The sequence below is a fragment of the Sphaerodactylus townsendi genome, linkage group LG09 (assembly GCF_021028975.2).
Source record: "Sphaerodactylus townsendi isolate TG3544 linkage group LG09, MPM_Stown_v2.3, whole genome shotgun sequence".
Taxonomy (NCBI): Eukaryota; Metazoa; Chordata; class Lepidosauria; order Squamata; family Sphaerodactylidae; genus Sphaerodactylus; species Sphaerodactylus townsendi.
Window position 1 is genome coordinate 57,429,132 of NC_059433.1, and position 24,111 is coordinate 57,453,242.

Genomic DNA, 24,111 nt, shown 5'->3' on the forward strand with positions numbered 1-24,111 from the left:
ACATTAAGTGGAACAAGTGAATCGTTTAAAGTTGTTTTTGTGGTCTTCTTGAGGGTTGTTTTATTAACATTTTAAACTGATGAATGTTGCTCTATGGTGTGGCTATGCACTAGCTTGCTTCTTTTTAATGCTTTTATTGCATTATTTTTACTTTGTGAGGCACTGAGAGCAGATTTATGTAGAGGCAGCATGCAAGGCCAGGTATAGACCAGGGCCTCATCCTCAAAACTGGGATGAGTTCAGCTTGCAGAAAAATCCCAGATTTTTAAAGGGAGCCTTGCAAAAGCAAAACAAAACTCAAATTGAAGAAGGAAAAGAGATTTCTCATCATAATGTTGCAAGATCTCAGGCACCATTTTGGGAATTCAGTCTTTTTGGTAGTGGGGAGCATTAAGCAGCTGACCTATGGTGACACTGTAAGGTTTTTAAGGCAAGCAGTCCTGGGATGTGGTTTGCTGTCTCCGCATCATGACCATGATATTCCTTGGTGGTCTCCCATCCAAATACTAGCCAGGATCAATCCTGTGTAACTTGTGAGATCTGAACTGTCCAGGTGAGGGCAGGTGTTCCGTAGAAACCCCCATATACATTGCAAGGAGAACAGAGGTGGGATCCAGCAGGTTCTCACAGGTTCCCGAGAGTAGGTTACTAATTATTTGTGTGTGCTGAGAGGGGGTTACTAATTGGTGATTTTGCCACGTGATTTTTGCCTTAGTTACACCCCTCCTCTCAGCAGTAGCGTGCAGAAATTGAAGCAGTCTAGCAGGAGGTGCACCGGTGTGCGTGGCAGCCTGCGCCTGCGTGCATTCGTTTCCTGCCCAAGGACCGGCGCAGCGGCTGTGTCCTTGCCACAGCCCAGCCCAGGAATGCCCCGCCCCCGGAATGCCCGGCCACGCCCCTGTCGTGCCCCACCCAGCCCCATTGGCGCTACGCCACAGTTTGAATCCCACCACCATGGGAACCTGTTACTAAAATTTTTGGATCCCACCACTGAAGGAGAAGATAAGCTAGCCCAAGGTGGAGAAGTTGCAGCTATATAGGTGGAGGACAACACAAAGGATTAAAGTTGTATCAGCACTGTTCAAAACCCTTTTCCTGTTTATAGTTTATAGCTCAGGGGTTCCCAACCTTTTGGAGTCCATGGGCCTCTTTGGAATACTGACACAGGCTGGTGGGTGCAACTAGATCATATTATCTTATTGAGATACTTGGAGGCAGAAGTAGGCATCAGGACACACACTGAACTGGTTCAAATAATTTCTCACAGATCGAACTCAAAGGGCTGCTGTGGTAGACCAGTTGTCATCTATCCTGTGGAGTGCCACAGAGCACAGTCCTATCCTCCATCCTTTTCAATCCCTGCATAAAGCCCTTAGAGTAAATCATTAGTAGCTTTGGGGTTAGATGATATCAACACAGAGATGATACTCCTCTCTCTATATCCTTCTCCAAATCCCCTGGTGATGCGGTTGAGGTCCTGACTAACTGCATGGGCAGCTGTGGTAAATTGGCTAAAAATGAACAAATTGAAACTAAACCCTGAAAAGACAGAGATAATGCTGGTTGGGGAGGTGGGGATCTTGAAGGACATTGTGCTTAAAGATGGAGCTCAGCTGACCCTTGCTTACTTCGTTAAGAACTTTGGAGTATACTCAATCCAACTTTATTATGGGAGAAGCAAATTAATGCAGTTGCGAAAAAGGCTTTCTTCCAAGTCAGCTTTCCTGTAAAAATGGCCTCTTGCTTTGAGAAATTTAATCTGGCTGCTTGGATCCATGCCATGGTGACATCGAGACTAGACAGTTGTGATGCACTGTACATTTGGTCTCCTGTCAGAATCAATTTGGAAAATCCAGTTGGTGCAGAATGTTATGGCTCAGGTATTATCAGAAGCTAGATGGAGTACGCACATTACTCCCATCTTGCAGACACTACACTGGCTGCCCATCAATTACTGGGCTCAATGCAAGGTATTAGCTATCACATACAAAGCTTTTCATAGCCTTGAACCCTCATACCTGCAAGACTGCCTCTTCTCCTATGCTCCACCATGCCCCTTCATTCACTGGAACAGAATCTTCTGTAGAATCTGCAAATGGGCAAAATCAATCACCACCTGTTCTCATGCCTTCTCCATGGTGGCCTCCAACTTGTGGAACAGTCTGCCTGAGGAAGTCAGGAACACTCCCATTCTCCTGACTTTTTGCAAACTATGCAAAACTGAATAATTCAAGAGGGCATTTCTGCACAGACGTTAGAGTCCCACCATACTAAATGATTCACTAAGTTCCTTAGATAAATTATTAGGGACAGTGATCTATATTACTATGTCTAGCTGGCTGAAACTTGGGGTCCTACTATGAGTTTTGTATCATTCAATGTTAATACTTATGCTTTGCTTCAGTGTGTTTTTAGACTACTACTTGGTTCTACAACCTTAATGCTATGTATTATTTATTGAATATCCCATCTGTTGATTCTGTTGACTCTGGAGTAAGGCCTTAAAGGCCTGGAGTCCAAATGAGAAAAGTGGACTATAAATAATGTAAATAAAAATAAATAAAATAAAATACAAAATGGCTGCCACAGGGAGTGGAGCCAGCCACAAAACTGACAGCTGCAGGAGGCGGAGCCACACATATAGTAAAACCAAGAGAAGAGGGGCAATATGAATTAAAACTGGGAAAGAGGGATGATCTGCACTGCCAATCAGAAGCCCTTTCGGGCAGGTTGCATATCACCCACTTTCTAAAGAACAATGATCACTGGGAAAGGTGCTGCCAAGCACAATGCGTAAAGTTAAATAAAGGTAGCTCCAACCTTCTAGTTTGGAGTACATCTACGAATGGAAGAAGTATTTTAATCTGTGTTAAGAAATGGTTAGTGTTATAGACCAATGTCAGTTGCAGGGTATCTGTTCCCAGGATTATCGTGAGTGGCAAAATCCACAATATTGACAGGGGCAAACTGAGAAACCAAAATGACCTGGGAAAAAGGTTCATGAGCATGCTAGCTCTATCCCTTACCATCTTCTCCCTTTAGAGGGAGGTCCAGTTTGGGCGAATTGTGTTCAGTGCCAGGCTTGTTTGTAGCATCACCACTGGGCTGGCCAGCTGAGCAGATAAGGTGGTCACTCCCACCTGCAGTTTTCCAGCAGCAAGATTTTTTTTAAAAAAAAAATGTGCAGCAGTAGCTGCTGCAACTGAACCCTGCAGTGGCACCCACCAGATGAGTCTCTCGCCAGACAGGTTGTCCAGGCCACCAGACAAGTTTTTTTATTTATTTATTTATTTATTTATTTATTTATTTATTTATTTATTTATTTATTTAATTGTTTAGATTTGTAGACTGCCCCATCCCCAAGGGGCTCTGGGCGGTGCACAACAACGTCAATGTATATACAGTTTATAACAAAAGATCACAATAGTGACCACATAAACAATTATTACATTGACTAAAATCCATTAATACCCATTAAAACAGCTGTCAATACAATAATAACAGGTGTCCCATAACCCAATTTATTAAAAAGCCTCCCCAAAAAGAGGGAACGGCCGGACACCTCCCAAGGAGGGTAACGTAGATGTAGACAAAAATAGAATGGTAAAAGTAAGTGAGTAGGGGGGGGGGGCGCCCTATTCAGCAACTGGACACTCCAAAGGCCCAGCAGAACAACTCAGTCTTGCAGGCCCTGCGGAATTCACCAATGTCCTTCAGGGCCCGGACAGCTGGAGGAAGAGTGTTCCACCTGGCCCATGTGGAGGCCAGCCGCATCATTGAGGGACCAGGAACCACCAGCAAATTGGCCTCTGCTGAACGCAGAGGCCGAGTAGGGGCCTATGGGGTAATGCGGTCTCTAAGGTACGAGGGTCCCAGGCCACGTAAGGCCTTAAAGGTCAAAACCCACACCTTGAAGATGATTTGGAATTCCACTGGGTGCCAGTGCAGCTGGCGCAACGCAGGCTGAATATGATCACGAAAAGGCGCCCCCTGTGAGCAAGCGTGCCGCTGCATGTTGGACCAGTTTCAGTTTCCGAATCAAACGCAAGGGAAGGCCGGGTCGAGCAAGTTACAAAGTTGTCCAGGCCCAGCAGCAGGACTGGGCCACATGAGTCATCCAGCATCCGTTTTTTTCAAGTTGAGATGACTGTGAAGAGGCAAGGGCAGAGCTGGCATGCTCATGATCCCTCTCTCTTTCCACCCATTGACATGTGCTCAGGGTAGCCAGCACATGTAGTCAGGCTGTGAACTGTGAACAAGTGAAGTTGCAAGTGACCAGTTCACAACTGGTGAGGCTCTACTGTTCAGAACTTTTGTGCAAAGATAATTTATATAACGTTAATATCTAATGGGTATTGTAGAACTTGGGCTTAGGTTATGCATATTTTTTTCTCTTTTCATTCAGAGTCCCCATCACTCACTCACACAGCTTTGTAGAACTTGATTTTTATGCATCAGGGAGTGTGAATGTCTGTGGGTGGGGGGAATTGTGCGCTGAGTCTTTCCAGTCTAATCAGCATCCCACTGATAATGCAGTGGCTATATGGGAAACAACCACACATTTGGCACCCTCCATATGCTTGTGTGTGTACTAGAGCTGCCAGCTGTGTGTTGGGAAATACCTGGAGATTTTGGGGCTGAAGCCAAAGGCGGTTGGGGTTTAGGATTTTGGGGCTGAAGCCAAAGGTGGTTGGGGTTTAGTATTGGGAGGAACTTCAGTGAGGTATAATGTCATAGGATCTATGTTCCAAAGTGGCCATTTTCTCCAGGTGATCTTTGAAATACCTTCTGTATTTGCCATCTTCTGTATTCGCAGAAGCTCTCCAGCCACCACCTAGAGATTGCCAACCATAGTGTGTGTTTAAATAATACACACACTGTACATCCATGTAGGATAAGTTTCATGCATAGCTTTTTGATCTTGATTGTCATTTCAGAAACGTTAAACCTTTCTCTGTGTTTTAGTTTACTAGATACTGATGTTTTAAATCTATGTTACTTTATATATATATTTGGAGTTCTTTGCTTCAATTTTATGATAAAGCTATAGCCTGTCAGTTTTTGAGATACTGTGGGGTAAGAATCCTGATTTGAAATATTGTCCCCTAATACTAAAAGTTTGTTTTAATATTTCAGCTGTGGATTATTTGGCCCTGTTATTTCTTCTTCTGAACTGAATTTTTGGTGGGGGGGGGTGCTGTTTTATTTCCTGCTTTCTCCTGTCCTTTGTATTTCTATTCGTTCTTCTGTTGTTCTGCTTCCTTTATTGTTTGGCTGCCTTATATGTCTTTCTGTTGTTCCACATCGGTAACCTTATTTTATTTTGTCATATTGCGATTTCACCAGTGTTTTTCTCTGAGAATGTATTCCATGCCTGTCAGTGGTTGGGCATAAGGAGATGAAATTTGAAATGATGCCTAATGACATGTGCATGTTGTTATTAAAAATCAAAATATTCAAGAAAGGTCAGTCTTAGAGAAACAATTGGTAGTTTATTTTTCCAGTGTAAAAGCAAAAACATATCCAAGTGTCCCAAATGGATAAGTTCTGAATACGTTGTCCTCATTGTTCATACATATACAGTCATGGAATACACTTTTTAATACATGTAGTACTAAGCCTTGAATTTGGCTGTGAACTCGTCTGTGTTCCTTTTGAAACTGGAGAGATCTGTGTAATTGTTGATTGTTGTAGGCAGTTGATGTTGTGACAGGTGAAATTTGCTTTGCTGAACTCCAAACTGAGTAGAAATGTTGTAAAGTCTTTCCACAGCTGAGGAACAGCTTGTTGCTTTATTTGTGTTTTATGTATTTTAATTTATATATCTAATAGATCACAACATTGTGAATGTTTATTGAATTTTGTCCTCTAATATATTTTACTAAATGCAGGGGTCTCCTGGTCTTGGCTAGTCATCTGACATTGAATTGAAATAAAATGTCACGGGACTGTTATCTTGTTTCTATATAAATTCTGGTTTTGTGCGTGTGTGTGCTTTTGTATATTCAGAATATAACTGTTGGAAGTCCCATGAATAGATTACTGTTTATATTTTAGTGTGAGAAACACTGTATCTGGGGTGCTGTGTGGTTTCCGGGCTGTATGGCCGTGTTCTAGCAGCGTTCTCTCCTGACGTTTCACCTGCATCTGTGGCTGGCATCTTCAGAGGATCCTCTGAAGATGCTAGCCATAGATGCAGGCGAAACGTCAGAAGAGAATGCTGCTAGAACACGGCCATACAGCCCAGAAACCACACAGCACCCCAGTGATTCCAGCCGTGAAAGCCTTCGACAATACAAACACTGTATCTTATTGCATTACACCGATCATAAATGGCCTACATCAGTGGTTCCCAAACCGGGGTATGTGTTTTGGGAGTATGTGGGAAAAATATGTAATGGGTTTGCTAATATAGGGGTAAATTTTTAGGAAAATGCGTTGCCAAGAGGTACACAAGTGAAAAAAGTTTGGGAAACACTGGCATACATAATCAGACTCTTAAACAGGAAAGGTCAAAGATGTTTTAAAAAAACTTCGCACAGATACTACTTTGTGCAGATACAGATACTACAAACTCCTCACTTGGGTCCCTGGTTTGTATGAAACCTCTAAGCACTTGGAGATTCTGTGTGTCTTAAACTAATAGAAGTCATTAGCAGATTCTAGCCCTTCTTCAAATTGACCTTTTTATCAGACCTGGCCTGTGCTGTTCTTCAATGTGTTAAGCCTGCTACTCATGTGCTGAAGGTGCACTCACTGTACCCTAACTGCTGTTAAATTAAATGGTATTCTTAGCTCTGGTTTATAGAGGTCACTAATAAAAAGCACTAGGCTGTCAACTCGCTTTACCTGGCAGCAGTTCAACTACGACAGGCTTACCTTTGATTTAAACAAATTTGAGAAATAGGTAAAGTTTGGGAAGCAGTTTTGCACTGATTTGATAAAAGAAACCACAAAATGCTGCAGCGCAGGTGTTGAGAATGTTTGAAAGCTGATTGAGGGAAGCAGATGGCTTTAGTCAGTGGCATCCAGCCAAAAGAGCAGGTGCTGGTCATGTGACCACTGGTTACCAGGGTAATCTGATTGCTCTTGGCGTGCAGATGAAAGGAAAGGGGCCCAGTGTTCAGCTGTAGTATTGTATAATTTGTGGCAGTTAGAGCGGAAATAAATGCTGGAAATGGAGCCTCATAGTAGGGGAGACTTCTGTCCATGGGTTGTATATGCACTAGGATGGTTGGAAAGAGAACTGTTGTACAGATTTGTTTTTTAAAAAAACACAACCTGATTTGTTTTCTGTAGCCTGTGTAATGATTTTAAGCATTACAGGGTTTTGAGTTTTTAAAAAATTATATGTGTAGTGTGTTGTTTATCATTTGAATTTCTGAAATTCCCAAGGTTTTAAATCTTGTATGACTAGGCTTGTTTTATTGTGTTGCAGTGGTAGAACTAAGAATGTTTGCAAAAAGCTGTAAAGCAAAATGCAGCTTGATGAACCTTTTTTCTCTTTTTAAATGACCAAATTCATTCCCTTGGTTTTATTTCCCTCTGACAAATTTGAGTGTTCAGGCAATATTCAGCTGAAATCAGTGGTAGACTAAAATCACAACTGTATCAGAAAATGTGGTGTGATTGAATATTAAATATTGTTTGTTGAATTACAGTTTCTGATTCAGTTGTGACTTTTAAGTTTCTCAAAACAAGAGTCAATGTCTGAACATCTTAGTTTTGCCAAATGTTTTAGCAAAAATTGTGTAAATTTTTATAAGTGTTTTAGTAAAAAGGATAGTAACTATTCCTTCTTTTATTATTTTTTGCCATCAAGTCACAAGTGACTTATAGTGACCCCAAAAGATTTCAAGCCACTAGAGGGTGGTTCAAGGCACTAGAATTAACAGAGGTCATTTGCTATTGCCTGTTTCTGCATTCTCTGGGGTTCTCCCATCCAAATACTATCCAGGGTCAGGGCTAACAGTGTGTTACTGGTCCTAGTTTGACATCTTAACCACTACACTACACTGGATCTCAAAATATTCCTAACACTATAAACAATTTAACTGATTCACGATTTTCCATCCAAAATTCCTAACCAAGGCAGATTCCGCATGGACCATCTTCACCGATGTGGGCCCAGTAAAAACACCAGTCAGGGGAGGGAGTTTCCATGGCTGCTGCCTTCAAATCGAGGCAGTGCTGCCGTTTTCCCCGCCAACCAGTGTTTTTGTGACTCGCTCAACAAGCAAGTGCCCCGCCACTCCCCAGGCCTGTGCGGAATCTGCCCAAGAAACATGCGCCTATAAAATTTGGCATGCTTTTGGTTTGACGACAGCAAGATCCTTACTATTGTGGTAGCTATGGGTGCCTGCTTTCTTGTTGCCCTTTTCTTGCACTCTAAGGTCCTCCACCCTGTTAGTTTGGAGACAGCCATCCCTTTTTTGGGGGACCTCCTAAACCCTTGTCTTGTCCTGATTTGAGGCTCAGTGTACTTCGTTTTGGGACATCTACTTTAGAAACAGGGAAATTGTAAAAGAGATAATAACTATGATGGAAGGTTGCTTTTATGCAACTTAATATTAAATACATCTAAAATCAGGCCTTTGAGCTTTTCTGTGAAATTTTTGTCTTTTTACTGTCACCACTAGTCATTGGAGAGTTGTTTACGAATTTGTATAGTCTGTAGTAGTTAAATGTATGAAGTGAGTGGGAAATCTATCACAACACAACTGTTTGTAATGGTGACATGCAGATATTTCATTTTTAAAATGTTATGTTTGCAAATTAATTCTATCCTACATATTGTAAAAGAGTGTTCATTCAAAATCTGACCAAACATACTTATGTTTTAGTAGCAAGAAATCAGAATCAGAATCCAGTGCAGTGAAGAAAAAGGTTAACAAGGGAAAAGAAGGTCCTGAAAATTCCGATTTGGATAAAACACCACAAGGATCACCACACCCTGAGGAGGAAGATGATGCAGGAGTTCAGGTAGTACCATTGTTCAGTTGTTTATGCCTGATTATTGATCAGTGTAAAATCTATGTTGGAAACAAGTTGTTATTTTTTTGTTAAACTTGTGAATCTTTCCTTTGTAGAAATATTAATATGAATTTTTTAAAAATCAGAGATGATACTAGTTTGGAGTTGGTCCATGGTAGTCTTACCCTGAAGGGGCCTTCTCCTGCACGGTCACGAGGGCATCCTGGGCCCCCCTTGAGCTTATCAGATTATACACACAAACACACACTCTCTCTCTCTCTCTCTCTCTCTCTCTCTCCCTCCCTCCCTCCCTCCCTCCCTCCCTCCCTCCCCCCCCAGATGTCCATTCAGGTCCAATGATCCGCAGCATAGCCTTTTGGGGTGGTCAAATGGAATCCCTCTTTCCCTTTCCAATTCACATTGTTATATGGTGGTGTCTTGTTTTTTTAGTATAAGGTAACCCTTTCCATTCCACAACGGAACTGTCCAGAGTGTAAATCCCGCTGTCCATGAGGCTGGTTGACACGCACGGTCCTGGCTTGGGTAGGGCAGAACTGGGGCAAGGAGGCTATCCCAGTCAGGCAGCAGAGGCAGGGTGGTGAGGCGCTCAGATCGAGGCCACCTTTCTGGGTTCTTAAAGGGCCATGTGCAAAAGAAGCGGAGCCAGTAGTGTTGGTTCGCCCCCACCCCACAGATTTTCTTAGAAGAAAAAGGTAAACTCCAGCTCGCTTTTAGTAAAAGAGAGCTGTGGCGAATATGGGTGAGGAAGTGGGTGTGGTTGGATGTGAGGGGGGGCAGAGTGAGGTGTGTGAGGATGAGCTGGATGTGCATGAGAGTATGGGTGTTGTGTGGTAGCAGTGGGTGAGGCACAGAGAGTGAAAGTTATCTGCATGTGGGGGGGGACCCCACCTGACGTCTCACATGGCAAAGTGTGTATGTGTTTCACTTCCACTTGTATTACCTAACAGTATTACCTATTTACTGTTTTAACTGCTCATCTCTGGCCATCTGTGCGAACATTCTAAGGATGACAGTTAAACACAAACAGCTTCTTGGCCTGGTGCGCCAGGAAAAAGACGTTTTACCTGGCTCAGGTATGGACTTTCAGCGAGTTGAAGGTCCGATTACCTGCCCGCAACAGGGAGGAACGTCATCTGAAAATTTGGGGGCAATCCGTCCAGCCGTTTCGCGTTAGGGCATGACTGACAAAGTCACTGTTAGTTACATATACACACACACACCATTTTGTATCTCAGCATAGCTCATAGTATATCTTAGGAACTCATTGTCGACCAAGTTAAACTTCATGTTACTGTGCTATACCGAATTCATGTTGTGTTACTTCCTGTTGTTAATTTGTCAGTTATTGTTCTCATCTGTAACTTACTGCTGTGTTAGTCAAAATCTGGGGCAAATCGGATGCCCAATCCCACACAGGAAGTGGCAACAAAAATTGTCCTGCCTCCCTGGTAATGGATTGGGAAATCACCCAATCAGGATGCCTCGTCCAGGAGAAGGCCCCTTCAGGGTAAGTCTACCAATGGACCGTTCTGTATATCGTTGGATCATTTTAATATGTTTTATAAATGATAAGTGTACTTTTTTACTGTTAATTTTGTTCTTTTTTATAATGTTTATGGATTTTTGTAAATCGAGTCTTTGGACTTCAAATAAATAATCACATTAATTGCCTTCCTGCCTGTGTCTTCCTTTCAAAAAAATCTCTCTTGTAGAGCTATACCACTGCCAAATGAATAAGGTGGATGTTTATCATTTGAGGTTTGTTTGTTTGTTTCAGAAGAGGCGCTCCAGCAGGCAAGTAAAAAGAAAGCGTTATACGGAAGACCTGGAGTTCAAGATTTCGGATGAGGAGGTTGATGATGCAGATGCTGCTGGAAGAAACTCTCCTTCAAGTACTTCTCAATCTGAGCAACAGGTCCGTTCATATTTATGCTCATTAAATAGAGGGTAAACTGAAAATCCTATAATGATTTTGGCTGTAAAACATTTAAGTGTTGGATTTTCTTACAAGGGACTTCCATCTTAGCTTGGCTCAACATGCTAAAGGAAATTAGTTGTTTAGGTTCTTAAGGTCTGTGTTCATTCAGGTTTTCTTTACAAGCCTACAATATGTAATTCAACACAATTTAGTAAAATTAATGGTCTCTGTTGAAAAGCCTAAAAATGGCTCCAAGGAGACTGAATGTACCTCTGTGAATTCAGTGGTCTGGCTTCTATGACTTAATAAACCACTCAAGCTTGTCTCCTGCTGTCAGGCACTATAAGAACCCCTTTATGAAATTACTGTCTTGTAGTAACCAGCAGGGTATGCTTTATTCTCTATGCAATGCAAATGATGGATAAAATAGGCTGAATAAAATGAAGGGTGATAATGTGAAATGATTCCTGTAACAGTCTTTTTATAGTGGTCTTTTACTATCACTACTTCACTTAACTAACTTGACAAACCATTTGCAAATGTATGCACCAGAGAAAGCATTCATTTGACAATTTATGTTTCTATTTGTTAAATATCCTTTATGATGTCTCCAGTTAAATGCCTCGAAGAGACATCAATATTACTTTCGCACTGAGGGTTCTTGAGCAGTTTCATACTTAAGAAATTCACCAATCTGTGCAAAGCTAAGGACATTCCTTAAAAAATTAGCATACCGTATATACTCATGTATAAGTCGAATTTTTCAGCACATTTTCAATGCTGAAAAAGCTCCCCTCGACTTATATGCGGGTCATTAAATTTGTGTGTGTGTGTTTTACTTTGCCGGCCAGCAGGGGGCGCAGTTTTTATGCTAGTGGCACCAAACTTTCAGGGTACCCTCAGAAGACACTCCTGATGATACCAGCCAAGTTTGGTAAAGTTCAGGGGGTCCAAAGTTATGGCCCCCCAAAGGAGGTGCCCCCATTCTCTATTGTTTCTAATGTATGCTACAGTAGATGGGGCTGGTTTTTTTGAGGGGTCCAGCACCTTGGATCCTCTGAAATTCCAAACTTCACCAGAAACCTTGGCTTAGTCTCATCTGTGAGAGTCTCTTCATGGATAAATTTCAGCCCAGTTTGATGAGGTTTGGGTCAGGGGATCCAATGTTATCCTGCCACACCCCTCAAAGGGATGTCCCATCCCCCCATTGCTTACAATGCCCAGCTAATAGTAGATTTTTCATTTCTGATAATATCCCTCTTAAAATCTAAGTTGGGTTACATTTGGACATACAGATGATGATGAGGAATCCAGTTTTGAAGGATTTTAACTCTTGTGTTTTAGCTTGGTTGCTGATTGAGCTAAGGTTTTTGTACTTTTAAAGTTATTGTTGATACCATATTGTTCTTGTTGACCCTCTTTTCCACTTACAGAGCCAGTTTACTGTTTTTCTTTGAAATAAATATTCAAAAACATTTAACCTACTGATGCCTCAATTGATGTAATTTTATTGGCATCTATTTTTATTTTTGAAATGATCAGCATGCTGCTGCATTTCCCACCCCTCTAATTTATACGAAAGTCAATAAGTTTTCCCAGTTTTTTGTGGTAAAATTAGGTGCCTCGATTTATATGCAGGTTGACTTATACACGAGTATATACGGTAGTTTTGTAAAAACCAAAAAAGCCTTGTTAAGAGCAGCCCTGCCGAATCAAGGGAAGGGTCTGATAAGTCCAACATCCTATTTCCTCTAGGAAACCAACAAGCAAGGTTGAGAGCAACAGCTCCGTCCTACTCTCTTCTCTTCCCCATCTCAGTCACACATTCTGAATTTAGTAGTGTACTGTCTCTCACCATTTATAATTTTCATGGAAACAATCTAAACCACTGGCCATCACAAATTTTTGGTCAGGAAATTGTGAAGAAGAACCTTCCTTTGGTCTGTTATAAAACTGAACCCACTTAAGGTGAACAAAAGACCCAGCTTTGGATCCCACCAGTGGAAGGAATTTGTGATCTCTCTGTCTCTACTTCCACAGCCCCTTCTAGCCCCAATGCTGATGGACAAATCATGGGGCTGCAATGAGGAGAGGGAATCTGGTAACATCCCCTCCCCTGCACACTAGCACAGAAAGCTTGATAGGGACATATTTCATAATTCTCTAAATCTGTCTAATGTTTCCTCTCAATCTGTTTATTTCTAAACTGAGAAGACTTGAACATTTTAGATGTCCCTGATGGAGAAAGGGATTAAACACTTTAATCACTTTGATTCCCCTTTTCTGCACTTTTGAACACCAAGATAATTATTATCAATTGTTTCTTTGTAGGAGTCTGCTGATGCTGATGGCCCTGTAGTTGAAAAAATCATGAGTAGCCGTACAGTCAAGAAACAGGTATTTTAATTTTATATAAAGTATTCACCCCTCAGATCTGTTTATTTCGTCAAACTGCTTTTGTAATTTGCCAGAAAAATACATATTTAAGTTCAAAGGGAGTTTATTTCTGATTTTTAAGAAGTTGGTCGTTCAACGTGTTCATCTAATCTGCCTATCTAGACAGAATAATTTAAAGCAAGATGGTTTTAAATTAATGATCTATAAGATACTTTTAACTACAAAAAAGTAGACTGATTTTAATCATGTTCCTTTTTGTCATGTATGTATTTCCTGAATAATCATGCATGTAATTAGTTGCTGTAGTAAATTAAATAGATATTTTCTGCAAACTTAACTTTGGGATAGATCATGTAAAATGTCTACATTCGGTTAACACTGATATATCTTGAGCTGGGGGGGGGGGAGCTCCAAATTAAGAGACGTCTTAAGGTCCTCTCTCTGTTCCATCAGCAATTCTGTGCTGACAGAAGTACTTAGACCTTTCTTCTATTACTTCCCACCATAGTTAGGCTTTAGTGTTCTCTAGAGAATTGCTTTGCCACCTCAAAAGCAGCTTCACGTTGTTCCAATCTGTTCCCCCCAGAAGCATCATACATAGCCTCCTCCCCCAGGTGGGAAAGGTTTGGTGCTTGTGGTTCTTCTTCTTGGGCCATTTTTTTCAGCATCTACAGATGGGAAAATTTCCAGACAAACCTCAGTCTGCTCCTGCCCAACCGTTCCTAGTTGACACTTCAGCGGCAGCACTTAATTCTTCTTCAACAGTGTGAGGCACTCTGCTGTGGCCGCCTTGTCTTCCATCCCTTTCTCCCTTTGAGTGGGAGGCTCCAGGTTCTGTCCCAATCAGCGACCTCAGAAAGGGTGGTAGAAGTGAATGAGTCCGACCCCTCACTCTCCTGGGATGGCAGGTTCCTCAGCACTTCACGGTACCTATCCACCCTTTTTCATCCCCAGCTGTTTCTGATGGGGCTTCCCTTACATATGTTGCTCCACCCCCTCTCCCTGCCTGCCCCAACCAGTCTATCTGGGTCACCCCTTAGCCCTTCCCTGAGGCCCTGTATTGGTCGGCTCCTGTACCCCTCAGGACTTAGCCCCGCTTTCCCCATCACCTTCCTTCAACCCTGCTCCCACTCAGCGTTTCTGGGCAAGGCTGCTGCAGCTGCCCAGCTCTGACCTTCACGGAGGGGTGGGACTCTCCCTGAGGAAGCCCCTCCCTTTGAGGTTTCCCCTGTGTTGCTACCAGCCTTATCTGCCTGTTGTGGTTCCACCACGGGACCACTTTGGCAAGCCCAGCTCCCTGCTTGTGAAGCTGGAGGGACTCCATCTCTGCAGTTCCCCTTGGCTTGCCCCTTCTCTGGCCTTTCCTCATCACTCCTTCTGCTCCCAGCCTCCTCAGATATGTGTTTCATCCAAACTTGCTGAGGTGGTGGGGGAAAGGCAAGTTCAGTCCCAAGTGGCTGCTCTCTTGGGACAGATAGATTACCCATAAATCAATTTGAAAAGCTCTTTGAAGTCCTGAGGAAGAATCTTGAATCAGACTCCAGTGCATTCTGGGTCTCAGCAGCAGAATTGTTATTTTCTAGGAAAATGTAGTTAGGATTAAACAACATATCCTTGGGGAGTTAAACTTTCCGCAAACTGATTAACTGAGGGGTGATGGCGAATGGTGTCTACAGTAAATAGCTTAGACACTGGGACATTAATGCAGATCCCTAGTCAAAGTTTAGTGATGTTATTCTTTCAGACATCAGAAAATCTAAGTAATCTCTACATGCCATGTTGATCAAAACATAGTGCAAGAAGCACCCTTTGCTAACTTAGGGAAAAATGGACTTGGTGTCCAACAAGATTTGCTCATTTTATGACCTCAATACCAACACATGATTTAATGAATTTACGAGCTGAAAGCAGAAATGGAAGCCCAGTAATACAGTTTGCAGACCATAGTTCATCAGCTCTTGATAAAATTCCTCCACCATCTTATAGAAGGGGAAAGAAGCCCATTAGGCATCACAAGTGGGAACCTGCAAGGACGTATGGGATTTCCCTTCCCCCACTATTCCCTTCTTCCTTTCCTGGAAGACCCCAAAACCTCGCTCGTTTTCCTTCTTCCTTCTCTCCACCTTGGCAACCTTGACGTGGAGCCTGGAGATCTTCTGACATCACAACTGATCTCCCTACTACAGAGATCAGTTTCCTGCTAGGGTTACCAGCACCAAACTGGGGAATTCCTGAGATTTGGGGGTGGAAACTCGGAAGGGCAAGGTTTGGGGAGAGAAGAAATCTGAGCAGGGTATAATGACATAGCATCCATTCTCCAAAACAGTCCCTTTCTTCAGGGGAACTGGTCTCTGTCGTCTGGAGAGCAGTTACAATACCAGATGATTTCCAGACTCCACCTGGAAGTTGACAGCCCACTATCTCTGGTGGAAATGGCTGCTTTCAAGGGTGGGCTCTATGGCATCATACCCTTCTAAGGTCTCTCCTTTTCTCAAAGCCCCCCCTAACCAGACTCCAACCCACCCCCACCCCCCAAAAATCTCTTTATCTACTTTATCTGCCCCTCTGTCTTAAGCTTCCCCGCTCCCGCCACGTCAGTCTCTGCTTAGGAAAACTGTAGCCCAGTTGTGTTGTGCCCGGCCCACTGACAAGGCAGGGAATCCTTAAGGACTTTTGGGGAAGCACCTTATTTTCTCCTGTATCCCTTCCCTACACTATTTCCTCTTTTCCTTTCACTGGCAACCCCCATCTTCTCCCCTTTTTCTGCCGCATTCTATCCCTCAGCCATCCCTAAATCCTACTTTTATCTGCCTCGTATCGTCAGCTATATTTATTATTTATTTACTTCATTTGAATCTCACATTTCTCCACAGGAAGGACCAAATTAAGTAATCCTTACAACTGCCTATAAGAGTAGATAGCACTTATGGCCCAATCCAGATGCAGGGAGCCAAATCCACTTGTGGAGAGGGCAAAGGTTCCAGCAGCTGGCCACCTGTCTTTCAGCTTTGTGGCAGTAAAACTCAGAGTCCAGCCACTGTGGAGCTGCACTGACATCCCAATTGAATGCTGATTCACCTGGTTGGTGGCTAGTTGCACCACAACCTGGGTCCTAGTGGTTTAAATCCATTAAGCCCTATGAAGGCCTTAGCAGTGGTGGGACTTTGGGGGGCTTTTTCTTTCTTCCTGTGCCTCCAGAAAGCCTTCTGGAGGTGGCACTAAGCAGCATTTACTCCAGCCACTGGGGGCTCTGGATTGGGCTGCCCGTGCAGCCCATACTGTAGATGGGCAGCAGGGTTGTGAAAGAGTTTGTTGGCTAAGTCTTGTATAGTGTTCATGGCAAAGTCTAGGGACCTTTTTATTATCAGAGTCATTACGCTAAAGCAGCTGCCACCTATGCATGTCAGTTTTTTAGCTATCTGTGTGGGCTCTATTTGTTTTGGTCATCAAGTTGTAGCCATATGGAAAGCCTGTAAAGTTTTCAAGACAATAGATGTTCAGAGGTGCTTGGCATTGCCTGCCTCTCTGTAGCAACCCTGGAATCCCTTTGTGGTCTTTCATCCAAATATCGACCAGGGCCAGCCCTGCTTAATTTCCTTTTTACTACCGCTTATTTCTGCACTTTGTATAATTATTATTTTTTAATTACTATGACACAGGTAAAGTGAAACACTTCTAAACCCAACTGACTTTAACAAACAAATATTTTTCTCCTAGTGAAATAATTTTTTCTAGATTGTGCCGAAATCCTTCATGTTGTTAGTGTAATTTAAAACACAAACAAAATGTGAAACTACACCCACTATTTTTTTCTGTTCAGCGGTACAGTTGCTCTGTATGCCATGTGTACTGTATAACTTGACATATAACATTATTTTGAATTTCTTTGTCTCAGTTTTATCCTTACGTAAAGGTTATGTTTTGGTATTAATTTAATTTGGCTACTCTGCATGTGAGATTTCTCGCCTGAATGGATTTAATTGCACCATTGAGTAAAACTACCATCATGAACAATGATGCATTAAAGCTACAACTTGAAGTATAAGGTTCAGTTTTATACGATTTCTTATTTAGCAGCGCTAACGATATGGAAGCATAAACCACTGTTAAAACACTATTTGAACATGTTTCAAAAACCACAATATAAAGTTGCCATGAGCCAGCCAAAAATAATACATATGGTATTCAGGAGTACAGTTGCTAATTGGTTGCTGCCTGAGAAAATGGTACACTTGGCTCCTGCTTAACACTGTGGGTTTGGCAGAATGCCAGAGTTGGTGTCAGGTTGTTGTGAATGAAGCTGCATGTGGTTAGGGAGGAGTTAAAATGATTCATGTCTTAGAAGTTGTAATAAGCAGTGCAGAATGTTGGTGGGTAAGCATATGTGGGAAACTCTTTACCTATATCTTCTCTCCTTTAAAAATACAATATAATAAGGCAGCCTTTTGTTAAACTCTAATCTATGCCTCTATCGAGCAGCAACCAGTATTGTGTGGAAGCTGGAGGTGATATTTGACACTGTTGTTCATAATTAATGCCACTGATCTCTCTTTACAGATGGAGAATGGCGAGGAGGTGGAAACTGAAGAATTCTATGTAAAATACAAAAACTTGTAAGTAAGGCATAACTTCAAATCTTCTCTGCAAATATTTTAAATTTAATTTTTAAATTATTATTGCAAATATGCTCATACTTAATCACAAAATATTGTGGGGAACACTAGGAGTTTATAATTTGTTTACATGTATCTATTGTGACAAAGCACAAGTTTTTTCTGTTCTACTGCTAAATTAGATTATATAAAACTTTGAGGATGAAAACTTCATTTCAAAAATACTTGCGGTTGACTGTACTGTGTCAGTATTTCATTATGTACTTCTGTTGGCTTATGCAGGAAATTGTTTTAGCTTTAAATGACAGTTTTTAAAGGACAGTTTTGCTGGCCTTATTGATGAGTTTATTTATCAATGCTAAAATTATTTATCAATGCTAAGAAAATCCAAATGCACCTTTAAGACTCGCAAATGGTTTAATTACAGTGCATTAGCTATGTATTACCTACTTCATCAGATGATGACTGCAAGCTAGTTTGCTTGCTGCAAATTAGTTTGCAGAATGTTTATTGATGTGGAAAAAAGTTACTTTTAGCTATTATTAGCGCAAGAAAAAACCATAACCCTTGTTTAGGCTTTGACAGGCAGCTTTATGAATAAATTCCTGTTCACATTCCATATATCCACCCAAATACAGCTGTTTAAGAGTAGGTACTATAGAATGACCAAGAAGGCAATTTCAGACTACCTTTTGCCTCAAGCAAAAGGAGTAGCAGTGGCGTAGTGGTTAAGAGCAGGTGCACTCTACTCTGAAGAACCAGGTTTGATTCCCTGCTCTGCCACTTGAGCTGTGGAGGCTTATCTGGGGAACTAGATTAGCCTGTGGACTCCCAACACATTCAGCTGGGTGACCTTGGGCTTGTCACAGTTCTTCGGAGCACTCTCAGCCACACCCACCTCACAGGGTCTTTGTTATGAGGGGGGAAGGGAAAGGAGATTGTAAGCCCTTTTGAGTCTCCTTGCAGGAGGGAAAGGGGGGTATAAATCCAAACTCTTCTTCTTCTTCAAAAGCTGTCTATACAACTTGGATATCAAACCCCATGAAAATCTAATGCAACATTGACACTTAATGCAAATTTATATTGTTTGAATTTACTTAAAGCAACTTGCTATTTATAATTGTGGCAAAGTATTTTAATTTCAAACGCTGACTATAATATGTACACATTTTCCCAAGTTCATTTTACATCAGTAAGCCTGCATTATGCAATATGTGCATTATATACATAAGTTATATACCTGGAACAATGGGGGAACTGAAACCAACCATTCATAGTGACACCATAACTCACCAAAATAAGTTTAAAAGTGCATATTCTTCTGTCCCTGTAAGTCATCGTGATCACTAGTGAAATTCTTAATCACTCAGACATATAAGTTCATTTTGTCCCAGAGAACATCAACATCAACATTCTTTATTAACTGCAAGTTCACTGTGTGATATATTTATAATTCTGTTGAGTATTAGTCAACTTTGTTGACTATTGTGTGCTTTTCCAAAAATGTCCAATAAGAATATCTTAAAATGGAGAACATTTTTCTCTAATACAATTACTTTACATAAACAGTGTCAAGTAGATACCAAGCTGTGATTGTAAATGTTTAGAGAATGGCACATTATGGATTTGCATCTTTAAATTAGTTTCTCGTTCTTTTTTTGCTTTTTTTAAAAGCTCTTACCTGCACTGTCAATGGGCGTCTGTGGAAGTATTGGACAAAGACAGGAGAATTCAGCAAAAAATTAAAAGATTTAAGGCAAAACAGGGCCAAAATAAGTTTCTTTCAGAGGTATGTATTTTTGGGGGTGGGGGGGTCAGTTATGTATTTTCAGTTACATAAAATTTGTTTGCATAAAATTTGAAATGTATTAGTAGTTACTTAGCTTGTCACTTTGAGATGCTTGTCAACGTTTCCAATGGTACATGTAACTGAACAGTTTTAAAGATTAGTATTTTCAGATGACTGATTATAGAAATACCACAATCATCCTTGTAACTTCTGCACTAATTCTCTCCCATTTCTGAAATTTGGGACAGAACAATATTTGTTTGTTAATTTTTAATAAAACGTCACAATTTAAAATCCGATGAAAGTAAACATACTGTGCACCCCAAATACACATTTAGATTTATGTTAAGTGATGAAATAAATTATGTTTTTTGTAGAAGAATGTTATTTTTGTTCCAGAGGGCTGTTATGTTGCCTGTTACCACCAAAACAATTATGTATCTTGTGAAATCTTGAATATCAACAAATGTATTGTGGCATAAGCTGGTATAGACTTACCTTGTCAGATACATCAATATTATCTTCAGTTGGCAGATAAGTCAGTATTTAAATCATACATATAGGTATGGATTGCTAACATAGGCAATGAGAGAAAATAATTATAATGGTTGTGATTATTATATTTCAAGTGTTTAGACTGCTTCAGAGGCGCTTCATTTGAGTTCCAGCGCACATCCCATTGAAGTCAGTTTTAATAGATTCATATTGCATTTAGTCTTTACATTTCCAAAAACTCTGAAATTGAAAAGTTTTGCTTTTTTTGCATTTTGACTTACAGAAAACTTACAAGTTACCAAGGATGTGAAATTTGTATACTGTTAGCAACTTTACATGGTATAATATTTCTGCATCAGATTTCTTCAGATAGTTCCCAACTGATTGAATGTAGATGAATTTTTGAAAATTATCCAAGTTTAATATTACATATCTACAAATAAAAGTTAACTATTGTATACTCATAGCATCTTTAATAATATGCTACAGAAAAAGAAAGGAGAAATAATTAGCATTTATATAGAACGTTTCAACTGTTTTGAATATTTGTTTTGATAGATTTATGAAAACCTATTTTTTGCTGTACCATGCATTTGTCCATGCAGAACTAGTTTTGGTATTTGCATTTTGCACTACCAGAAGAAGCAGAGGTTCTGCCTTGAGAATTCCAAATCTGAGGGGCAGACATCAAGAATGCCTCTTCTATATACCCTTGCAGACCTGATTTGGTACATAGATGTTATGCTTACATTGCGATCATAAACATGCTTACTCATAAGTAAGTCTCATTAATTGCAATGTGGATGGGTCCCTAGTGAGTATGCTTGGCCCTGAGCTGGATGGTCACGCTAGCCCAATTTTGACAGATCTCAGAAGCTAAGGAAGGTTGCTCTGGTTTTTATGTTGATAGGAGACCATCTTGCTGTGTAGAGGCAGGCAATGACATATCACTTCTGTTCATCTATTGCACAGGTGTCAAACTCGCGCCCCTCCAGATGTTATGGACTACAGTTCCCATCATTCCCTGCCAGCATCATGCATAACATCTGGAGGGTTGCGAGTTGAAAACCTTACAGAGTTTCCATAAGTTGGCTACAACTTGAAAGTACTTTCCACCACCATCACCATGTGTGCTGAGGACTGCAGCCATAGAAAGCATTTCCATTGATAATAAAGTGGTAGAAGAGAATAGTGTTAGAGGCATATAACTATGTATGTTAGTCTCAGACTGTTTAAGAATGTACAGACCAACAGCCTCTTGAATTGAAGTCTGGAGGTCAAGGATGAGTCAAGACATAAGCCGGAGTCCTAATGACAACTCATCATTTTAGGAAGGTGCAGCACCTTGTTTTGCAGTAACTGAATCTCTAAACTGTCATTAAGGCCAGTTCTACATAAAGCACCTTACTTCAGCCTAAAATTATGACATTATGAATAATGGTAATTTGGGTTTTTGCATTTGTTAGGAAACGCACACCCTTCTTACCATATAGAACTGAAGGCCGGGGGGGGGGGGGGGTTGGAATGTTGCCAATGGCTAGAGCAGACAGAAAAGTGATAAGAGTTCTGATTTCCTCCAAGTTGCAGGACCTACCAATCATCCTCCCGTCCTCTCCTGGGAACACCCCTAGCCTGCCTCCCAGTTGCACTGATGTCCCCTTTTACACCAGTGTAGCCAGGGCTGGAGCAAGGGGGAACTTCGTCCAGGGCACGTTTGCACCCTGCGCCCCCGCCGGCCCCTGGAACGCCCCCACACCGATGTGCGCCTGGTGTGTCGCTCACCCCCCCCCCTTGGCGCTATGCCACTGGGTGCAGCTCCAGGGTGGAAGCCTCTTCTGGGTCAGGCGACATGGTGCCTGCCTGATCCTGTGTTTGCCCTTTCTACCACCATATTTGCCTCTTATGCTGGCGGGGTGGGCAAATGTACCAGCACAGACCCATGCCACTTGCACAGCTCCTTTTACTTTCCCTCCACCCTGAATTCAGCTGGGCAAGATAAATAGAGAAAGAGGTACCAGGGACTGGGGGGAAGTAAGGGAAAATGCTCATTGAGGCACGGTGGGAGATTTCCAACTGCCAAGCATCCTATCATCTGTAAAAGGCATTAAATGAACTACTAAAGGTCTGAAACTCTCATGACTGAATTTCAAAATCCAACTTGTCAGTTGTAACCCAGATATCTTCCAGTATATGCTTTGTATTAGCATAAGAGAGAAACTGAAATTGATGCAAATAAACAGATTGACTGTTTAAAGGCTGAAACTCAAGTTGTATTTAATTACAGTTGGTAGCAAGGGTTTCACAGTCAACTGGTGATGATCCAGTATTTGAGTAGAGTGAGCAAGGATTGACAAGGCCATTCAGTATCTAGAATAACCTACAATGGCTGAGACTTCACAATGAAGTAGGCAGCTGTGAAGGAGGAGTCTTCAAAACTGCTGTAGTATAATTCTTTAAATATCTGTTCTATTTAGTCAACTCTGGCATAAGCTAAGAACCATTTCTTTTCTAATTCTCTTCCCTTCTACTTCATCTAGTTTGGAGCCCCAGTTAACTTGTGGGAAAGGTTCTTGGAAATGTTAGTGATCGAGATCAGCCTGCTATTAAAATAGCTGCCATATCACTAATGGGTAAATATATGTAGATGAAGCATCTAATCTGGGGTCTTGAGAATAAATTATTAGTCTCCATTATCGTAATAACCAAACAATGACACCCATCTCAACTCCATCAGTATCAACATCTGCAGAATCCAGGCCAATTTTTAAAAATGTCATATCAATTCCATTTACTGCCAGTTGTATACAACCAGCTACACAGGGTAAATGGGAGAAGAGTAGCTGCTATCTGAGAGAAAATATTATTGGCGTGCAGCTCATGAATCCTGAACTTTTCCTGAAGAGCCAAAATCATGTATTTTGGTAAACTTTATCCCTGCTATGTCGGCCAGTATTATTGTTTCCATATCGCCACTGCGGGGGTTCAGATTACTAGAGCGTTTTTAGCATTAATATTTGTGTTGAGGATTGGCGGATCATATTCAGAGACACTGTATTACACTAATTTTGTGATGATGAAGGAGAACACAAAGAAGAAATGTGCAGTTGGGTTTTTATTTATTTGTTCTGGAATAAGGTTCCATTAGTCCCATTTATACAGCAAGTAGACACCTTTAATTTTGTATAGGCCTTACTTAGCATATATAGCTTCCGTTTCTTTATTACAAGGTGCAGTTTTCAGGAATGATAAATGCATTGCATGCCATAAGCCTTTTCGATTGCTCATTAGTGAATTGTAATTTCACACTTCATTTAAAATATTCTTAAACATTCTCACACAGTGAAAGGTTTCACACAGTAATTAAGAAGCCCAGTTAACAAAGTCTGAGAAGTCTGAGTCCCTCATGGGGAACAATCTTACTGAATTTTTGCATTTCAATTAACTTGTTGAAGCCTGCCAAATACACATTTTGTATTTGCTTTGGCCCATTTTTTTTAACTTATTGAAAGTAATATTACATGCTAATAAAGATTTCTGATCTTCTGTTTATGCTTTTTTCCCCTTTAACAGATCGATGATGAACTTTTTAATCCTGACTATGTTGAAGTCGATCGAATATTGGATATTTCACATAGCAAGGATGATAATGGAGAGGCAAGTATATTTATGAAGTTTGTTTAAATATAAGCCATGGACAGCATGTTTTATTTTACTTTTCTATAGACATTGGTTACAGAGATTGAGAACTGAAAGCATGTGTGCAATTTAGTAGTCAAAACATTGTCTTATCTTGTTTCTCTTTTTGAAATCTATTCAGTTTAATACTATTGATAGCAGTATGACAAGAGCAGAGTGTTCTGTGGTTGCGAATAACAGGAGACAGACTTTTGGATTTAAAAAATCTC

At 41.0% G+C, this 24,111-nt stretch overlaps 1 protein-coding gene across 6 annotated transcripts in view; it reads left to right on the forward strand.

The window, feature by feature from the left end:
* The window catches only part of CHD7 (chromodomain helicase DNA binding protein 7), a 202,266-nt gene that overhangs the window by 113,203 nt on the left and 64,952 nt on the right, over window positions 1-24,111 (forward strand). For 5 of the 6 annotated variants that reach the window (XM_048508624.1, XM_048508628.1, XM_048508626.1 and 2 more), the window contains 6 exons: window positions 8,844-8,982; window positions 10,772-10,909; window positions 13,244-13,309; window positions 17,867-17,922; window positions 19,597-19,711; window positions 23,777-23,860. In XM_048508624.1, the coding sequence (XP_048364581.1) occupies window positions 8,844-8,982; window positions 10,772-10,909; window positions 13,244-13,309; window positions 17,867-17,922; window positions 19,597-19,711; window positions 23,777-23,860 (598 nt within the window). The remainder of the gene's footprint in view (window positions 1-8,843; window positions 8,983-10,771; window positions 10,910-13,243; window positions 13,310-17,866; window positions 17,923-19,596; window positions 19,712-23,776; window positions 23,861-24,111) is intronic. The other variant, XM_048508629.1, reaches the window with a different exon arrangement.